The sequence below is a fragment of the Glycine soja genome, chromosome 18 (assembly GCF_004193775.1).
Source record: "Glycine soja cultivar W05 chromosome 18, ASM419377v2, whole genome shotgun sequence".
Taxonomy (NCBI): domain Eukaryota; kingdom Viridiplantae; phylum Streptophyta; class Magnoliopsida; order Fabales; family Fabaceae; genus Glycine; species Glycine soja.
The window spans coordinates 1,010,158-1,029,245 of record NC_041019.1 but is presented as its reverse complement, the minus strand read 5'-3'; the positions used below and the strand labels follow the sequence as shown (position 1 = coordinate 1,029,245).

General features: G+C 38.3%; 2 protein-coding genes and 1 pseudogene across 3 annotated transcripts; all 3 read left to right on the top strand.

Annotated features, from left to right (window-relative positions):
- Nucleotides 1–2,110: 2,110 nt before the first annotated feature.
- Nucleotides 2,111–3,131, top strand: LOC114397527 (annotated as a pseudogene). Its single transcript, XR_003663354.1, has one exon. The product of XR_003663354.1 is annotated as a histidine-rich glycoprotein-like (transcript).
- Nucleotides 3,132–5,716: 2,585 nt separating this feature from the next.
- On the top strand, nt 5,717–6,616 carry LOC114396168. Its single transcript, XM_028358067.1, has one exon. It carries the CDS (start codon nt 5,717–5,719, stop codon nt 6,614–6,616), a length of 900 nt encoding a protein of 299 aa, XP_028213868.1.
- Nucleotides 6,617–18,011: 11,395 nt separating this feature from the next.
- LOC114394454 lies at nt 18,012–18,908 on the top strand. The gene has a single exon (XM_028356030.1). The coding sequence runs from the start codon at nt 18,097–18,099 to the stop codon at nt 18,706–18,708; it is 612 nt and encodes a 203-aa protein (XP_028211831.1). The 5' UTR covers nt 18,012–18,096; the 3' UTR covers nt 18,709–18,908.
- The last annotated feature ends 180 nt before the right edge of the window (nt 18,909–19,088 follow it).

Sequence of the window (19,088 nt, the reverse complement as noted above, 5' to 3'; positions counted from 1 at the left end):
ACTAAGATTAATTATGAATAAAATTGATAAATACTTTACAAAATAGTGACAAAAACAAATGGTAGAATTGATAAGGAAAGTTTGCGGTGAATTACACTTTAAGTATTTTATCATGGTCTTGGAATAAAGATTAAAGAATAAAAATATAAGTTTGTAAAAAAAATAAAGAAATAAAAGCAAGAGATTAAAATTAAGTTAAATAAATTAAAAAATAAGGAAGGATACATTTTGATCATAGATCAAAATATAAAGGGAGATGGGAGAACTACTGTAATAATCAGATTCCTAAATATTTCCAACTCAATTATTCAAACTTTAATATTCTTCATTTCAGGGAAAAAGAAAAGTCGCTAAGAAAGAATATTAATATGATCGTAAAATTAACACCAACCATACAATAAACAAATAATTTTAATAAATTTTGGTTCCTAAAATTAGTACCTTTGATCAATTTCATTTCTAAGTTGATAAAAAGGTGAATTAATTTTAAGGATCAAATTAATTCATACACACCGATATATATGTTAGGGACCAAATTAGTTTTTTTTTTTTTTGGTAAATGATAGGGGATCTAATTAGTTCTTTTTTGAAGAGAGGGGGTCAAATTAGTTGATTAGTTATCAAAGTTAACAATTAAAATTATTTTTTAATAATAAGAGCCAAATTAATTGATAATAGTAATTTTAAAGATCAAATTAATGTTTTTACACCGTATAAAAATAAAATTGATCAATATAATAATTTTAAAAATTATTCTTAAAAAAAATTGATATTTTAAACAATCATAGAGCTCTTTAATATTATTTGCAGTGGAGAATACGGTCCCATGCGAATCCCTCACGGATTGAAACATTATAACGAATGGGATGCTTTTCCATCCATGATGCCAATTAAGAATCTGATTTGTCATTCCTACACCGCAAGCCATGGTGGTAGGTTTAGAATTTTCGGGCAGCAGAGAACCAAGACATCATCATTATTAGTATTCTTCTTGTTGTCCTCATTACAGTAGTTATATTTTTCTTTTCTGAAAAAATACTTATACTATATTGAAATCCATTTTAACGTAAATAATGAAGATTTTAAAAACTTCTTCTCTGTCTCTGATTTTTAACAGGATTGACTAGTTTTAATCATCTGTTATTCATTTTGTGACCTTAACAGATAAAATCAATATTTTAAATAAAAATCTAAAGCTAATAACAGAACTATTTAAAACATCATTTCTAAAATACTATAATTAATAATAAGGTGCTCGAAATTTGTTAATAGTATTACTAAAAGTTGTACACAAATATAAAATATCATTCAGAGACATGTTTATAAGTATTCTCCACTCAAAATTTTGTAAAGTTCATTCATTTTTTTTAAAAAGAAATATAAATAATTTATTTTTCTTATTATTATTGTTCATGGAATTTGAGAATTTCATTAATCAACAACTACCTCGCTCTCCAAATGAAATAAGTGGCTTAACAAATCGTCTACCACCAGATCAAAGTGACCTCAATGGAATGCCGTTTCATATAAGTCAGTTTCAGCAATAATATAAAGAAATATAAGTGGTTCTTAGCTAAAGATAAACCTAACCTTCAATCAATCCCATTGCTTCAGCTAAATTTCCTTATTAGCTATTCCATGTTGCAGCTACCACAAAAACACCTTGTTGGTCCCGGATATACCTGCCCTATTTGCCCACCATTGAATCATACATTGATATGCCTTAACCTTTGACGGGAAAATAGGATATTTTTTTAATAATTGTCGTTGTTTATAATTCTTGAAAAAAAGACATAGCTAAAAGGGTTACCGAGAATTTCTTGGTTGTAATTTGTAAATGTGTTGTCCCGAAATTCACTTGTATCTATATAACACCAGGAATGCAATTATTTCTAGCCAAAAGGGAATAAATAATCTGCATATATGGTCTGAAGTCTGAACCATATCTTGGGGGGGAAATTATAAAAAATGAAAAAGGAAGAATGGGAAGAAAACATTGAGGATTTAGAATAAAGTTGTATCAATAATTTATAGCGCACTTGCCTTCGTTCAAAATTCCAAAATTGAAATTGGCAAAGATTAAATTCCGATACAGAGATGCATTGTAATCAATCCCATTTCCAGGCTTATAATATTATTATGAAGTGCCTATATAAGGATCTACAACCATTGAAATAAAATCAGACATATCTCTAATTAACACTAATAACAGCAAACTAAAGGTGAAGTTTGCCAGAAACAAGATGGGAAGGAACCATTTTCAGCAGCAACACTGTGCTGATGGGAGCATGTGGATGGAGAGTCAGGGTCAGCAACAGAGCTATGCCTTCCAAGAAGAGTCTTGGAGCCCTGATAACAACTATGGCCACAACCACAAGCAATTCCCAGGCATGCACATGAACATGAACAACAACAACAACAACAAAAGGCTTGGTGCTTTTGCTGCTGTGGACTCTGACTTCTCAATGCAAAAACATCATCATGGGCATGGCAACGGCGTAGGAGCCATGCACATGAACATGAACAGGCATGGTGGCAAGTTAGGAGGCATGTTTCAAGAAGGCATGCACAGTGACCACCATGGTGGCAGAAAGTTCCCTTTTGGTGGTCATCATCATGGTAATAATAACGCCTCTCAACATCATTTTCCAAACCATGGTGGGCACCATGAGTATTTTTCGGAGGAATCCGAGGAGTACGAGGAGTCTTATGCAGAGGAGCATGTTGGTGGAGTCACGGCTAAGGTGGATGAAATGAGACATGAGCGTCATAACTGGGGTGGTGGGGATACTCGCTATGCCAATCCCTATGGCATGAACATGAATCACAAACCCCACAAATTTCAGTGGACAGCAAAGGGGGTCTAAATCTATAATGAACCCACCTACACCTATTAATTTCCTCTGCACTTGCTTCTTCCTATCAAATATCTATCAATAAAACAGTAATAAAATTATGTGTGCTTTGTTGTTTTGTTTTCTTCTTGGAATAATTAAGACCACTCCAATTGTATTTGGACCTTTCTGATGGTGCTTGATGCTACTACTTGTAATATCTTCTTTAACTTATTTAAGTTATAATATAAAGTTGTCTTTGATTATGATGAATAAAGAATTGAAGATATTAATTAAGCGTTTGCTTAGGTGGTCTTCTTTTTTAATGTTTATCTTCTTTCTTTTGTTTGTTGTTCGGATAATCTTCTTTCTCCCCTCTCTGCTTCTGCACATATTGGTCTAATCGTCCTTTGCGAATGAATTCCTAGATGATGTCCTTTAACCGAATACCCTCTTTTGTCATCATTAAAGGCCTAATATTTCTTCATATATATTTTTGTTGGCCTTTCTTTTTAGTGATGATAGTTGCAAAACTTGTGTGAACTCGATCAAGTATAGATTTTGTCTGGTTTGTTACCAGTGGGGCATAGTTGTTGAACTTTCCTCTTAACTCCCTCCTTATTCCGTTTGTCGAGTAACGTGTTGTCCAAGTGTTTAATTAATGGAGATATTTTAAAAATGTTTAGTGAAATACTGAGTGAATTATTGTGACTCTTTATATTTTTAACTGTTAAGAGCAGGATAAGTTTTGATTTTGCAATATTGTTTGTTCTAACTGTCGAACACACTGATCCAAAAAATTTTGAGGTAGTTGTCTTTTCTTCAGAGCTTTCCTTAATTCATTAAGCATCTACTAAGGGCAACATTACGCTTCATCTCTTGAATCTACGAATCTATGATGTCTTTGTGAAGTTGTTGTACAGGTGAGAGAGTTCGAGTATGTTTGGGTATATTTTGAACATTGTTGGACTAGTTCACCTCCTGGCTCCTGCACATGACTGTTACGAACGTCATGTCGGGTTATTTGTCGTGGGTGGGTATTGGATTAACTGAATTCCCACAGGCGACACTAATGTCTTATCTTTGATGGACTTATATGATGTGTCTAAGATGAACTAATGACAATTCCAAGGCGAATAGTTGGTTAAGATTAAGACCCTATTGTTAGCCCATATTTTCGACGAGCTAAAATATGCTCTAAGTATGCATTAGATGTCGTCTCGAGTTTCGAAGCGTATTACAGAGCAAGAGTCTGGTCAGGACCTGCTCGAATCGAAAAGAGAGGAGAGTCTTTAAGAAGGAATTCCCAGGTTCAAAGAAGTATTTACGAAGTACAAAGCTAAGACAAGAAAGAGGACTTCGAGCTATTGGGCAATTCGAACTGGTGTATGGACGAGTCGAAGTCGAGGCAGCAAGAGTTCTGGACTTAGCGTAATTTCTGAACAAATCTTCACCAAATCAGTTCGATCTCGAGTAATGTGGATAACCGTTCTAGGGAGCGGTTATGTGTGCATGCAAGGTGTACGTAGTAGGACACTTGGCGTTAGGATAGCGTTCGACCGTTAGGGCAGTTTATTTTCGAAAATCTATATATAGCAGTTTTTTAGTCAGATTTCGGGGTCGCAAATCATTTCTACAAAATCCTTAGATACTCAAAGTACCCAGCGCAGAGAGAAACGAGTACACAAGGAGAATGTATGTTTGTGAACCATTTTAAGTTTCTGTAAACTTTACATTTCGAATGCAGTGCAATTTACATTTCATTTTATAATTCCTGCCTTTTAAATGGTTCATTCGATTGAATGAACTCGCTGAGCCTTTAAATTCTGTAATTTTCCTTTCCTTGTCAAGTTACTTCCAGCATTTCGATTTCTGTTAAACAACTTTACTTTTTGCAAATTTCGAACCAATGAATGTTTGTGGCAGTGATGAACATTCAAAGCTTTACATTTAAAAGCAAACACACAAATGACATGCTCCTGAGATTCACTAGTTGATCTCGCAAGCAATTAACTTAGACTAGCGGTTGTTTACCAAATTCCAGCGTAAACAAATTGGCACGCCCGGTGGGACCGGTCAATTGTGTGTTTTGGTTTTAAATTATTAAAGTTTTGTTTTGTGTAGTTGGTTTATTGCATTCTTAATTGTTTTGATTTTGTATGCATTTAAGAAGTGGGAAATCTGTTCCACACTTAACAGAATTCAAAACTCGTACAAGGATGGCTAGACCACCCCCAAGTAATCGAAACAATGATCTTCCAAATATGGAGGGGCAACCAACGCAGACATCTGTCAGTAATGCCAATATAAATTCTGGCATAGGGGCAATTCCTGACCAAACTGTTGGCACGATAAGTTCGACCGCTTTGACGGTTATGAATCAGACAGGGGTAACTTCTCCCATGACCAACATGACGTTGGCAAGTTCGACCACGTCAGCGTCTGCTTTTGCCCCATGGAATAACCCTAGTTTAGGGAATCCCAGTGGAAGTCCCTTTTGACCGCCTCAAAACCCTCTATATGGCATGCCTACATCTTTGATGGCAGGGTTGCAAAACTCTCAACCAAATATAGAGAATCTTAATATGTCCTCTCCATCAGGATCTGTAGCGGGTAATCAAGGTAGGGTAATTCCTCAACATTTAACCAATACATCCGTTTTGTCACTTAGACAACAAATGGATGAAAGTAACCATGATATGGTTAACATGTTAACACAACAAATAGGAACTGTTATTAACCCCTTAATTCAAAATACAAATGACAGTTACCAAATGTTAACAAATCAAATAAGTCGAATTGCTGACTTTTTTGGGGCACCACCCATACAGCAACCACCAATTCGACAGATCCAAATACAGGCGCCTGTCCAAGAGGTACAGATGCCTAACAATCCAGGGATGCAAATGGCTCAAGCACCACAAACATTGGCACGCATAGAGCCACCAGCCCAACAGGTCGAACCAAACCCTGGTATAGTATTGGTAAATAGGAACCAAAATGCTGATGAAGTAATAGGGAATATTCAACAAAACCGTTTCGATAGGCAGAATAACCTGGCCCAAATGGTCGAAACGATTTTGGTACAAAATGGTTTGAACTTAGGCTTACACAGGCCTAATTTTGTGTCTCCATTATCTGAGTATGTGTTACAGACAGAATTACCAAGGGGTGTGAAAATCCCTAAGTTTACTAAGTTTGCAGGAGAGACAAATGAGTCCACTGTTGAACACATTGCTAGATATTTGGTCGAGGCAGGGGATTTGGCTAATAATGAAAATTTAAGAATGAAATTTTTCCCTAGTTCCTTGACTAAAAATGCTTTTACATGGTTTACAACCCTTCCTCCTCATTCCATACATAATTGGAACCAATTGGAAAGGATTTTCCATGAGCAATTTTATATGGGACAGTCTAAGATCAGCCTTAAAGAATTAGCCAGCGTTCGACGCAAGGCACTTGAATCAATTGATGATTATTTGAACAGATTCAGACTCTTAAAGGCAAGGTGTTTCACCCAAGTCCCTGAACATGAATTAGTCGAAATGGCTGCTGGTGGCCTAGACTATTCGATTAGAAAGAAATTAGATACCCAGTATTTAAGGGATATGGCTCAATTGGCTGATAGAGTTCGACAACTCGAACGATTGAAGGCTGAAAAGGCTAGAAATTCTAAATTCCACAAGAAGGAAAAGGTTGCATATGTCGAAACCAATGACAGTGACCAGGAGTTCGATATTATTTATGAAAATATCGAAGACAATGAGGTTGATTTAGCATAATTAAAACCTGGACCTCCTTATGTTTGTAAACTCCTTAGACCTTCCAATGGAAAAAACCCTGTTGAACCTAAAAATGATAAATTTGTGTCTAAAACTTATACATTTGACATAACTAAATGTGATGAAATATTTGATTTATTAGTCATAGATGGCCAGATTGTTGTTCCTAAGGGCTTGAAAGTACCCCCAATCGAACAACAGAAGAAAAGGGGTTATTGTAAATTTCATAATTTCCTTGGCCATAAAACCTCACGTTGTGTTCTTTTCAGGGATTTGGTTCAAAAGGCTCTTGACGAGGGGAGGCTAAAATTTGGTGAGAAACCAAAGGTTGTTCAGGCAAATGCTGAAACATCCAAAGCTGCTGACACTCTCTATGCGGAGCCCCAAGAAATAATGATGGTCGAAACAATGGAGGTGTCCCATGTGCAAGTTCAGGACATATCTGAAGAGGATTACAACGAACAAATGAAGGTTGTGTATCCTCAGGCTGAGGAGGAGTTAATTGATTTTTTGAACAGGTGCAAACTCGAAAACAAGATTGTGATGCTCTGCCCTCGCTGCAGTGCAGTTTGTGATAGGGAGGCTACTGAGGGCCTCAAGAAATACCAAGTTGTTAACAAGGGGGCAAAGCAGAACCAACGTTTCGATAAAGGCAAAAGAGTTATGGTGCAGTCGAATACTAATCAGAAGTCTGGTCGAAGGAATACTTTCGCTCCCCCGGGTTCAGTTCCGGTTGAAAAATGGATGCACCAGGGACTCATAAGGTTCAACAAAGGGATCATGGAAGTAGGTGGTTCGAGTGGAACGAAGCAAATTGGCCCACAAGAGGCTAATAAGTACTCTTATAGGAACAATTACAAAGGAAAGAATCCTATGACGAGGACCCAATGGCGTAGGTTCCAGCGTCAGAAGAAATTGGCCTAACAGAATCTGCAAACGGGCCAGTATAGAGAAGTATCTAGGAGGCCAGTAAAAGAGAGGCTCTTGCCTCCGGTGGATGAAGATAAGATGGAGGATGAGGATCTACTCGATTCTGAACCAGATTTTGATGTCATCTGTGTGGTATCTATTTTGCCATCTGAATATGATGTCCAATCTGAAGTTACTGAGATCGAAAGTGAGTTTGATCATTTTGATATGGCTGACCCAAAGCCAGTATGTTACTATGTTATGAATAATGGCTGTGTGGAAGAGCAATTAGCTTATTTCGAAAAGCCAGATTTTCAGATGAAAAGTCATCTCAAACCTCTTTTCATCAGAGCAAAAGTTGAGAATGTTGGAATCAACAAAGTGCTCATTGATGGAGGAGCGGCTGTCAATTTAATGCCTCGATTTATGCTCTACAAAATCGGGAAACATGACACTGATCTATCTGCCCACAACATTGTGCTTTCGAATTATGAAGGTAAAACTGGCTATTCTTTGGGAGCCATTCAAGTAGATGTTGCTGTAGGCAGTATAGTTCGACCAACTCTATTCCTGGTGATTCAGTCCAAGGCTAATTTTAACTTGCTATTAGGAAGAGAATGGATTCATGGAGTTGGGGCTGTGCCATCTACCCTTCACCAGAAACTCATTATCTGGAGGGAAGATGGGATTGTGGAAAATATAGAGGCGGATCAAAGCTTCTATAAGTCGGAGGTCGATAATGTTACTGCACAAACCTTTGACAAAAAGTTGGCTAACATAGCACCTTGTGGTGACAAGGAGGCTGTTGTCGAATCGAGTGACAATGTTGTCCACTCTGTCAAACTCCATCCTACCTATGGGTTTATATGGGAGAGGGAGGAAATTGATGCTGTTCCCTCTGAAGATGGAGTCATTCCACCAACTGGGTGGAATATATATGAAGATTAATATGACTGAGGCCACTGCATGGGCCAGAATTACGGCTTATATGGCCGAAAATAGACTAAATACGGCCTTTGAGGCTGAATCTCAACAAAGTATGGCAGTTGAAGCCAAGATCGAAGATCATGAAAACAAAGAAACAAAGGATCGAAGACTGGATTGTATTTATGACGATGAGCCGCTGGGGTTCGAGAAAAACCCCGTAAGTGAGGTGCCAAAGATGCAGGCTCAAGATCCTTTGGAGGAAATCGACATTGGAGATGGCTCGATTAAAAGGCCAACTTATATCAGTGCCAATATCACCTCAAGTTTAAAAGAAAAGCTGGTGCCTCTTCTTAGAGAGTTTAAAGACTGTTTTGCTTGGGATTACCAAGAAATGCCTGGGTTGAGCAGAGAAATGGTCGAAATGAAATTACCAATTAAGGAGGGAAGAAGACCAGTAAAACAACTACCAAGAAGATTTGCGCCAGAAATCATGTCCAAAATTAAGGAAGAAATCGAAAGGCTGCTGAGGTGTAAATTCATCAGATCTGCCAGGTATGTCGAATGGTTAGCAAATATAGTCCCTGTCATTAAAAAGAATGGAACTCTTAGAGTATGCATAGATTTTAGGGATTTAAATAATGCTACACCTAAAGATGAATATGCTATGCCAATAGCGGAAATGTTGGTAGATTCGGCAGCCGGCTTCGAATTTTTAAGCATGTTAGATGGTTATTCTGGTTATAACCAAATATTTATTGCTGAAAGTGATGTGTCGAAAACAGCATTTCGATGCCCTGGTGCTTTAGGCACTTATGAATGGGTGGTTATGCCCTTTGGTTTGAAAAATGCTGGGGCCACTTATCAAAGGGCCATGAATTCCATGTTTCATGATTTTATTGACACATTTATGCAAATTTATATTGATGATATAATCATCAAATCCTCCTCAGAAGATAGCCATTTGGATTATCTTAGGCAATCTTTCGAACGAATGAGGAAACATGGATTAAAAATGAATCCATTAAAGTGTGCTTTTTGTGTGCGTGCAGGAGATTTCCTTGGTTTTGTGGTGCATAAAAAAGGCATTGAGATAAATCAAAATAAGACAAAGGCTATTCTTGAGACGAAGCCTCCTTCGACCAAAAAACAGCTTCAATCTTTGCTAGGAAAAATCAACTTCTTGAGGCGATTCATTTCGAATCTAAGTGGCAAAGCTCAAATTTTTTCGCCATTACTTCGACTCAAGAAAGATGAACCATTCAAATGGAATGAAGAGCATCAAAAGGCTTTCGATGAAATTAAAGAATATCTGATCAAGCCTCCTGTGTTAATGCCTCCTAGTCGAAACAAGACTATGAAGTTGTATATTGCTGCGTCTGACAAGACCATTGGTAGCATGTTGGCTCAGGAAGATGATGATGGCATAGAACATGCAATTTATTATCTTAGTCGTGTACTAAATGATGCAGAAACTAGATATACTGCCATAGAAAAACTTTGTCTTTGTCTGTATTTCTCTTGTGCAAAACTTAAGCAATACATAAAGCCTGTTGATGTTTATGTGTATTCTCATTATGATATTATTAAGCACATGTTGTCAAAACCTATTTTACACAGTAGAATTGGAAAATGGGCTTTAGCCTTAACAGAATATTCTTTAACATACAAGCCTTTGAAATCTGTTAAGGGTCAAATTGTGGCTGATTTTATTGTAGATCACTCACTGATCGAAATGCCGCAACACTATGTCGATACAGAGCCTTGGATTTTGTATTTTGATGGTTCGAAACACAAACATGGAACTGGAATTGGAGTTTTAATAATATCCCCCAATAAAGTTCCAACTAAATTCAAATATAAAATCAAAGGGCTTTGTTCTAATAATGAGGCTGAGTATGAGGCTCTAATTACAGGCCTTGAAATTTTAATTAGCTTGGGGGCAAGAAATGTTAACATAAGGGGTGATTCAGAACTAGTGTTGAGACAATTAACACAAGAATACAAATGTGTTAGTGAACACTTAGCAAAATATTTTGTTATGGCAAATTCTCTTCTGAATCATTTCGATTATATTAACATTGAGCATATACCTCGACAAGAAAACCAAGAAGCAAATGATTTAGCCCAAATAGCTTCAGGGTACAAAATGTCGAAGGAGAAGTTAACTCAGTTGATCGAAATAAAAGATAAACTGGAATTACTAGAGCCATTAAGCACTAAATTGCCAATGCCAAAACTTGTGGGGGCAAATACACCACAAAATAATGAAGATGAAAGCATGAATGATCTCCAGGAAAAAATTCAAATTTTGGCCATTGACAATATATTAGATAATGATTGGAGAAAGTCCATTATTGAATACTTGGAAAATCCAATAGGTAATGTGGCTCGAAAGATTAAATTTAGGGCTTTAAATTACGTGATTGTGGGAAATGATTTGTTTAAAAAGACTGCAGAAGGAGTGTTGCTGAAATGTTTAAGTGAATCAGAAGCATACTTGGCAGTTTCCCATGTTCACAGTGGGGCTTGTGGATCACATCAAGCAGGCCATAAAATAAAGTAGCTTTTATTTCGACAAGGTTTGTATTGGCCTTCGATGTTAAAAGACTGTATAGAATTTGCTAAAGGCTGTCAGGAATGCCAAAAGCATGCAGGAATACAGCATGTACCTGCTAGTGAGTTACACTCCATAATCAAACCTTGGCCTTTCAGAGGATGGGCTTTGGACCTAATTGGTGAAATCAAGCCTGCTTCTTCGAAGAACCAGCGTTATATTATAGTTGGTATCGATTACTTTACAAAATGGATCGAAGCAGTCCCTTTGCCAAATGTTGATCAGGAAGCAGTAATTAGTTTCATTCAAAATTATATTATTTATAGGTTTGGTATTCCCGAAACAATTACCACTGATCAAGGTTCAGTTTTTACGGGACGAAAAATGAAAGAATTTGCCCAAAAAATTGGCTTTCGATTATTAACCTCAACACCATATTACGCGCAAGCAAATGGTCAGGTCGAAGCATCCAATAAGATTGTAATTAACTTGATTAAAAAACACATTGCCCAAAAGCCAAGAAATTGGAATAAAACGTTAGATCAAGTTTTATGGGCATGTAGAAATTCTCCTAAGGAATCAACTAATACTACCCCATTTCGACTGACTTATGGGCACGATGCTGTACTTCCGGTCGAAATACATTTGCAATCAGCCAGGGTACAAAAACAAATGGACATTCCAATCGACCATTATTGGAAAATGATGTCAGATGAGTTAGTTGATTTAGACGAGGAGAGATTAAGAGCATTAGAAGTTTTGACTAAACAAAAAGAAAGAGTTGCTAAAGCTTATAATAAGAAAGTGAAGTCAAAAACTTTTAATGTTGGAGATTTAGTTTGGAAGGTTATCCTGCCCAAGGATAGTAAGGATCGAGCCTTGGGCAAATGGTCCCCAAATTGGGAAGGACCGTTTAAAATAATTCAGATTTATTCGAATGGTGCTTATGAGTTAGAGGAGCTAACCCCTCACAAACGTACTTTGAGCATAAATGGTAAGTATTTGAAAAAATATAAACCAACACTGCTCGAATTTAAAATAAGCATAGAATAAGAGGAATATGGGAAACATAAAAATGGCGATAACAGTAAAATTGCCACGAAAGGGCATGTGTCAATATTACATCAAGAGTAGAATCGAAATACAGAATTCGAAATAAAAAATCATAAGTTCTACTAATGCATGACTAAGTCCTCATATAGTTTCTTCAGGGTGGCCATCTCTTTGCTTAAGACCTGGTCAGCACTCTCCATAGCTCTCGCCTCATCTGCTACCGCTTGAGATGCACTAAAGGCCTTCAGGCCTTCCCTCCCTTTTTCAGCAACCAGTTTCTGAATCGAGTTAGCGTCCTTCTCCTGGAGTTCCTTGCGTTTGGCCTGCTCTGTTACAATTTTCTGCCTAAGATCATCGACCTGAGACAGTAAATTCGTAATAGTTGCCTCCCAGGAGGAAATGTTATCATCACAGGCTTTGACGTCAGAAGACCTTTCTTTTGCCTCTTTGGTGAGACGTTCGACTTCTTGTTGAGCAGCTCGGGCTTTCTCGAGCAGAAGGATATGTGCCTGTTTCTGGGCATCCAGTCTGGCGTCATTTTCTCGTTTTTTCTGCACGGCACTTGCAAACTGGTCGATGATGGCCTCGATTTGAATAACTTTGCCTAGAATCTCATCAGAGGTAAGGGGGTTGTGCAATTTCTTCAAAAAATTCAGGTGTCCAAAAGCAGCAGAGGGGTTCTCTTCAATGGATTTAAGTACGTCTGCCCGTGCGTATTCCATTGATAACTTCAAAAGCAGGCAATCTTGGCGTACTGAAGAGGTTATGTCAGCATCAGATGAGGACGAAGCACCAGGAATCTTTTCACTTGAGGTGTTGGCTTGACTGGTGTTCAGCAGGAGTCGAAGGGCGCAGCAGGGTCTTCGTCTTGCATTTGAATGAATGTATCCTCTGCGATCCCTATGCTAGCGGAAAGCTTAGATGTCGAAGACGCCGGGAAAATGTCTGAACCTCCAGCTTCAGCCTCTTGTATGGCCTCTTCATCGGAAAAGTGTTCTTCAGATGAACTTTTCTGACTCGATCCATGAGGACTGCTGGATCGAATACCTTGACCTTCACCCTGTTCCTCAACATTCACTGCATCCGTCTCAGGAGCAGGAGAGGTTCGAGCACATGAGGGTATTTCTTCTACAGAAACATTTTGTACCTAATTCGAATTGTCATGGAAAAGGTTAACAAATAGTTTCGTATAAGCTATGATTAAAATTACATTAAGAATGATACCTCGACGGTAGGTTGTTCTTGTGGTAAGTCCGGTTGCTCGACAGGGTTGCCCATCTCAGCAATAGAGGGAGTAGTTTCTGCTTCAGTGCCGTCAACATCAGTCGAAGGTGGTTGGACGTCAACAGGTTGATTCTCACCTTGTTCTTTTGAAGACTTGGTCTTTTTCTTTTTCTTCCTGGCTGGCTCGCCACCCTCGACAGTCACAGAAGGTTCAGGCTCGACCTGCTTCACTTTCTTTTTCTTCTTAGGCATTTGAGCCTGGGAATTGCCTGCCTCTGTTTGGTTAGCAGATTTGGTCGAAGTCTCAGGTGATTTTCTTTTTCTTATAAGAGGTCTTTCCTCTTCTTCCTGTGTTATGAGGGTAAAGAAATGTCAGAATATAGACCTGAAAGAGAGTTATAATATTGACATTAGAAATAAAACTTGCATCTTTTTCTTCGTCGAATTCGATGACCACACGCTTCGAGCGTTTTGAGGTCGTGGTAGTCTCAGTGCTATCATCTTTCTTTTTACTCTGAAAAATAAAGAAATATGAGGCAAAGACGTTAAGAGTAAAAGATAAGTTCAGAAGAGTTACCTTCTCTTCTTGTTTCCATTCTTGGATCTTCACCCCAGTGGGTTTCTTGGGTCTCACATCAGCTCGAGACGTTTCAGTAATTTTCTTTGACATGATTGTTTTGCCTGAAAGTAAGAATATTAGAAAAGGCAAAAATACATATCAATTTAGAAAATCAAAAGTTAGTACCTCGAGCTTGAAGGTTTGAGCGGATATTCTCGACCGTTGGTTGTGTAAAACCACTCTCAAGTCTGGAGATCATGATAGTAGTGTCTCCAACTGAACGGCCCGAGTAATATTTCTCCCACCAGGTAACAAACCCTATGGTGCAGAAGTGGGAATGGTTGAACTCAAAAGGATGCAGGTTATAGTTTTCATCTAGAGAAATCTTCAAAAATTTCTTGAAAGTTTTTTCCGAAAGATTGGCCCCTCGTATGACGTCTCGAGGATCTTCGAACAAGCTTTTAGGACGGATTTGCGAGAGGCCAAATTGTCTCGAAACCAAATTAGGCTGGTATCCAACCAGGCCTAAATAGTTCGATTGAACACCTGTACGACAAGACAGGATCTGTGGATTCAAGTAAAATGACCATATTTCGTTCACTTCTTCTTCATTGTCTGGATCGACAACAGGAAAATAGTCAGTGAACCAGGCCGGGCCGACCTCTCGACTAATGAATGGAGCATGTTGGGGAAGAAACTTGTCAAAGCTCAGAAAAATCTTCATGTACTTGAGGAAAAGCTTTTGTTGATTTTGATCGAAGGTCTTGGGTGTTAATCGAAGTGCTCTCTGGCCTTCGATCGAGCGATTGGCAACTTCTTCAGCATAATCTTGTGGGATTATTAATCCCATTTCTTGTTCGAAAGTGGCGTTAAGCCACAACTGGAGAAGCCACATAGGCCCAGATACTAAGAAGGAAGACCCATCCTTCGATTTCTTCAGGTCATCACATGCCTCTCCAAGCGATTCATATAGCACTGCTAACAAGAGGCGTCCAAATCCAAAGTTCTGACCTTCATGAATTTGTATTGCCATTGGAATAAATCTTTTGGCTACTTGCAAGGATTTTGTGCAAAAGACATAGTGAGATAGCCATAGGGTCAAGAAGGCTACATGCTCTTCATCAGAGACTTCCTCTTCGACCGATCCTTTGTGTTCAGCTATATATTTGGAAAAGGTGTTCTCCTTATATACTAGCTTGATATTATCACTAGATTTAGTGGGATCATACGTTTCTCCGCTAGGCCTAAGGCCTGTGAGGGCAGCTACATCTAAGAGAGTAGGGGTCATCATACCACATTTAAATTGAAAGGTGTTGGTAGAAGACTCGAAAAAATGCATAGCTGCTATCAGCATTTCTGGTCGATATTCAGGACCAAATCGAGAGAATTGTATCAAGTCAAATATGCCATATGTCTTCCAGAAATCCTCATACGCTTGTTCGACTCGATCAAGCCAAGGTAGGTAATCCTTATGGGCTATTGACGGGGCGGATCGAAAGAATTTATGGGGTTTGCTTAAACAATTGAAGTTGTAAGGCTCACTATCAAAGATCCTAGGTTCGCAAGTTGGGTAGCAGGGAAATACCTTGTTCATTGAACTCGAAAGTGACTCTTGGTCTGGCAGAGGTCCACCGAAAGCGTAAACTGTCCTTTCTACTGCGAAAGGGATCATCACCTCCGATTCCCAGATTTCTGTGTGTTCGGCGTCACCTTGTGGTTCTGGAACCACCTTCTCTCCGTCGTTCCTGACTGTAAAACGGTGCCATTTCCCAGCAAACGGAACTGCTTGTCCTTGCGACATTGTAAATCTGAGAGAGGATGATTCTTACGAAGGGTTTTGTAACTGATAGAATCAGTGAGTGAGAGCTTGGGTTCACGAAGAACAATGGCAAAGCTCAGAGATTCGGTGAGTTTGATGATGAAAGGAGTAGCAAGTTGTTATCTGAGAATAAGGAAGCCTCGCCGGAGATAATGGATACGAATCAGCAAAGAAGAAGGGTTTCAGAAGCAAAGAAGAAGAAAGGTTTCGGGGTTTCGGAAGCAAAGAAGCTGAAGGGGTTTCTCTGAGGTTTTTTGGCGCTATTTATGGAGGTTTCACTTTAAAAAAGGGAAAATAATATAATAAGAATCAAGGGTCAGAAATCAATCACATCAGATTTCCCTTTTGACTCCCCAGCGTGACACGTGTCCCACTCTGCCTAGAAAGGTGGAATTAATGATGGGTAGTGGGAGATCGAGGCGACGGTTACCATTAAACGTGCCATCGTGTCGCCGTTTCAGGAAAACTGGTAGAAGAAGAGAAAAAATGTCAACTTCTCATCTTCCTTCGATCTCGAATCGAAGCGGACATTTTTTGGGGGCAATTTGTTAGCCCATATTTTCGACGAGCTAAAATATGCTCTAAGTATGCATTAGATGTCGTCTCGAGTTTCGAAGCGTATTACAGAGCAAGAGTCTGGTCAGGACCTGCTCGAATCGAAAAGAGAGGAGAGTCTTTAAGAAGGAATTCCCAGGTTCAAAGAAGTATTTACGAAGTACAAAGCTAAGACAAGAAAGAGGACTTCGAGCTATTGGGCAATTCGAACTGGTGTATGGACGAGTCGAAGTCGAGGCAGCAAGAGTTTTGGACTTAGCGTAATTTCTGAACAAATCTTCACCAAATCAGTTCGATCTCGAGTAATGTGGATAACCGTTCTAGGGAGCGGTTATGTGTGCATGCAAGGTGTACGTAGTAGGACACTTGGCGTTAGGATAGCGTTCGACCGTTAGGGCAGTTTATTTTCGAAAATCTATATATAGCAGTTTTTTAGTCAGATTTCGGGGTCGCAAATCATTTCTACAAAATCCTTAGATACTCAAAGTACCCAGCGCAGAGAGAAACGAGTACACAAGGAGAATGTATGTTTGTGAACCATTTTAAGTTTCTGTAAACTTTACATTTCGAATGCAGTGCAATTTACATTTCATTTTATAATTCCTGCCTTTTAAATGGTTCATTCGATTGAATGAACTCGCTGAGCCTTTAAATTCTGTAATTTTCCTTTCCTTGTCAAGTTACTTCCAGCATTTCGATTTCTGTTAAACAACTTTACTTTTTGCAAATTTCGAACCAATGAATGTTTGTGGCAGTGATGAACATTCAAAGCTTTACATTTAAAAGCAAACACACAAATGACATGCTCCTGAGATTCACTAGTTGATCTCGCAAGCAATTAACTTAGACTAGCGGTTGTTTACCAAATTCCAGCGTAAACACCTATAGAGTGTTGATATACATGATTAGAAATAGACTGAAATCCTTAACATGGTGCCTAAGGTCTCTCATAAGCAATATCATGTTTTAGTGTAGCAATAGAGAAAATGTTACTTTTGACCAAGGTGTGAGTCACAGTTCACAATTATAAATTATTCATCGGGAGTCATGAGGGCATACTACTTCTATTAGTGACATTGACATACGGCAACACTTATGATTTTGGACTAAGCTAATATTTGGTCTTGTATGAGTCATTACACAAGTAATATTGGGTAAATAATTATTTTAGTTTCTAAAAATTTAAAACACTGTAACACTATTTCTTGAAAATTAGGAAAATTCAAAATAAGTAACTATGTTATCACTTTAGTTCGTTAATTACATGTTTATTTATTATCACTTTAGTTTAAAAGTATGTTAATATTATGTATAGAGATTGAAATGAATGGTTTTTAGTCAAGAAAACTCATCGGAACGTCTTCAAACCATATCTATTACCCAAATCACGTCACTACAATGACACACAAGCTACCATAGCCTGCTTATGGAGGACGAAGATATAGACAGACTTGACGCCTATTCAAACACGCAAAAGAGGTTTGGAATAAAGTTTTATCAACAATTCATGACCGCACTCTCAAGTCCAACCGACCCTGCCTTCGTTCAAAATTCCATTGGATTATTTGACAAAATTATATTCTGATGCAAAGATGCATTGTTATCTATCCCATTTATATAGGCATATAATATTATGAGTTTAACGGTGATACATTAATGATAATGATGACGTAAAATACTTTTATATATTATTGTTCAATTTATTAATATGATTTTTAAAATAATTTCATAAAAGTCAATAAACTTATTAGATATACTGGGTTGTTGTGATTCTTTAATGTGTCATCCTTTGTCTCTAATATTATTATATTAAAGGGTCTCCAACAACTGAAATAAAACAGAAAACTAACTAACTTCCTCCAAGCTTTCAACAAGAAAGCATGAGAAGGAGCCTTGTGTTTCAACAGCAATACTATGCTGATGATGGCATGTGGATGGAGACTCAGGCTCAGCAGCATGGCTATGCCTTCCACGAAGAGTCGTCTTGGAGCTCTGATAAGCGATTCCCAGCCATGCACATGAACAATCTTGCTGCTTTTGCTGTGGACTCTGACCTTTCAACGTCAAAACAGCATGCCAAGTTAGGAGCCATGCACATGAACAAGCTAGGTGCTTTTGGTACGGACTTTCATATCTTGATGTCAAAACAGCATGTCAAGTTTGGAGGAAGCTCCGGCAATATGTTTCAACAAGGCATGCACAGTGACCATGGCTATGGGCGTGGTTATGCGCATCATGGGAGCGGCAAAAGGTCCCCTTTTGGTGCTAATAAGGCCTCTCACCATTTTTCAAAGGGTGGTGGTGGTGGTGGCAAGTTCAATTCTGGTGAGCACCATGAGTATTTCTCGGAGGAAACCGAGTACGAGGAGGCTTATGCAGAGGAGCATGTTGGTGCAATCACAGCTAAGGTGGAAGAAATGAGATATCAGCATCATAACTGGGCTGGGGATACTTGTTATGTCAATCCCTATGACAGGAACAAGAACTGGTAGACACCAAAGGGGGTCTAATATACAACCTACTTCAGTACTTCCTCTGCATTTGCTTCTTGCTATATCACTACAAACTGTAATAAAATGTGTATTTTTGTCGTTTTCTTTATGGGAATACGATTCCCCTGTTTGTATTTCGACCCTTGTCATGCTTGATATGTCACTTGTAATATCTAATTTTAACTTATGAAGTTGTAATATATTGGGACCCTTGTCTTTCATTGTGATGACTGAGAGTTCTTTATTTGCCGCTCAATGTCCTTTAATATTACCATTACCACACACACACGAAATAAAAGAGCCAGCAACACGACACTCGACAGGTGAAAGTGTGAAACCAATGTATCTTGTCAAGATGTTTTAAGCATTCATACCTTTTT

Bases quoted from the DNA above. Each gene is read 5' to 3' on its own strand.
- LOC114396168 (XM_028358067.1), top strand. From the start codon at position 5,717: ATGCCTAACAATCCAGGGATGCAAATGGCTCAAGCACCACAAACATTG.
- LOC114394454 (XM_028356030.1), top strand. From the start codon at position 18,097: ATGAGAAGGAGCCTTGTGTTTCAACAGCAATACTATGCTGATGATGGC.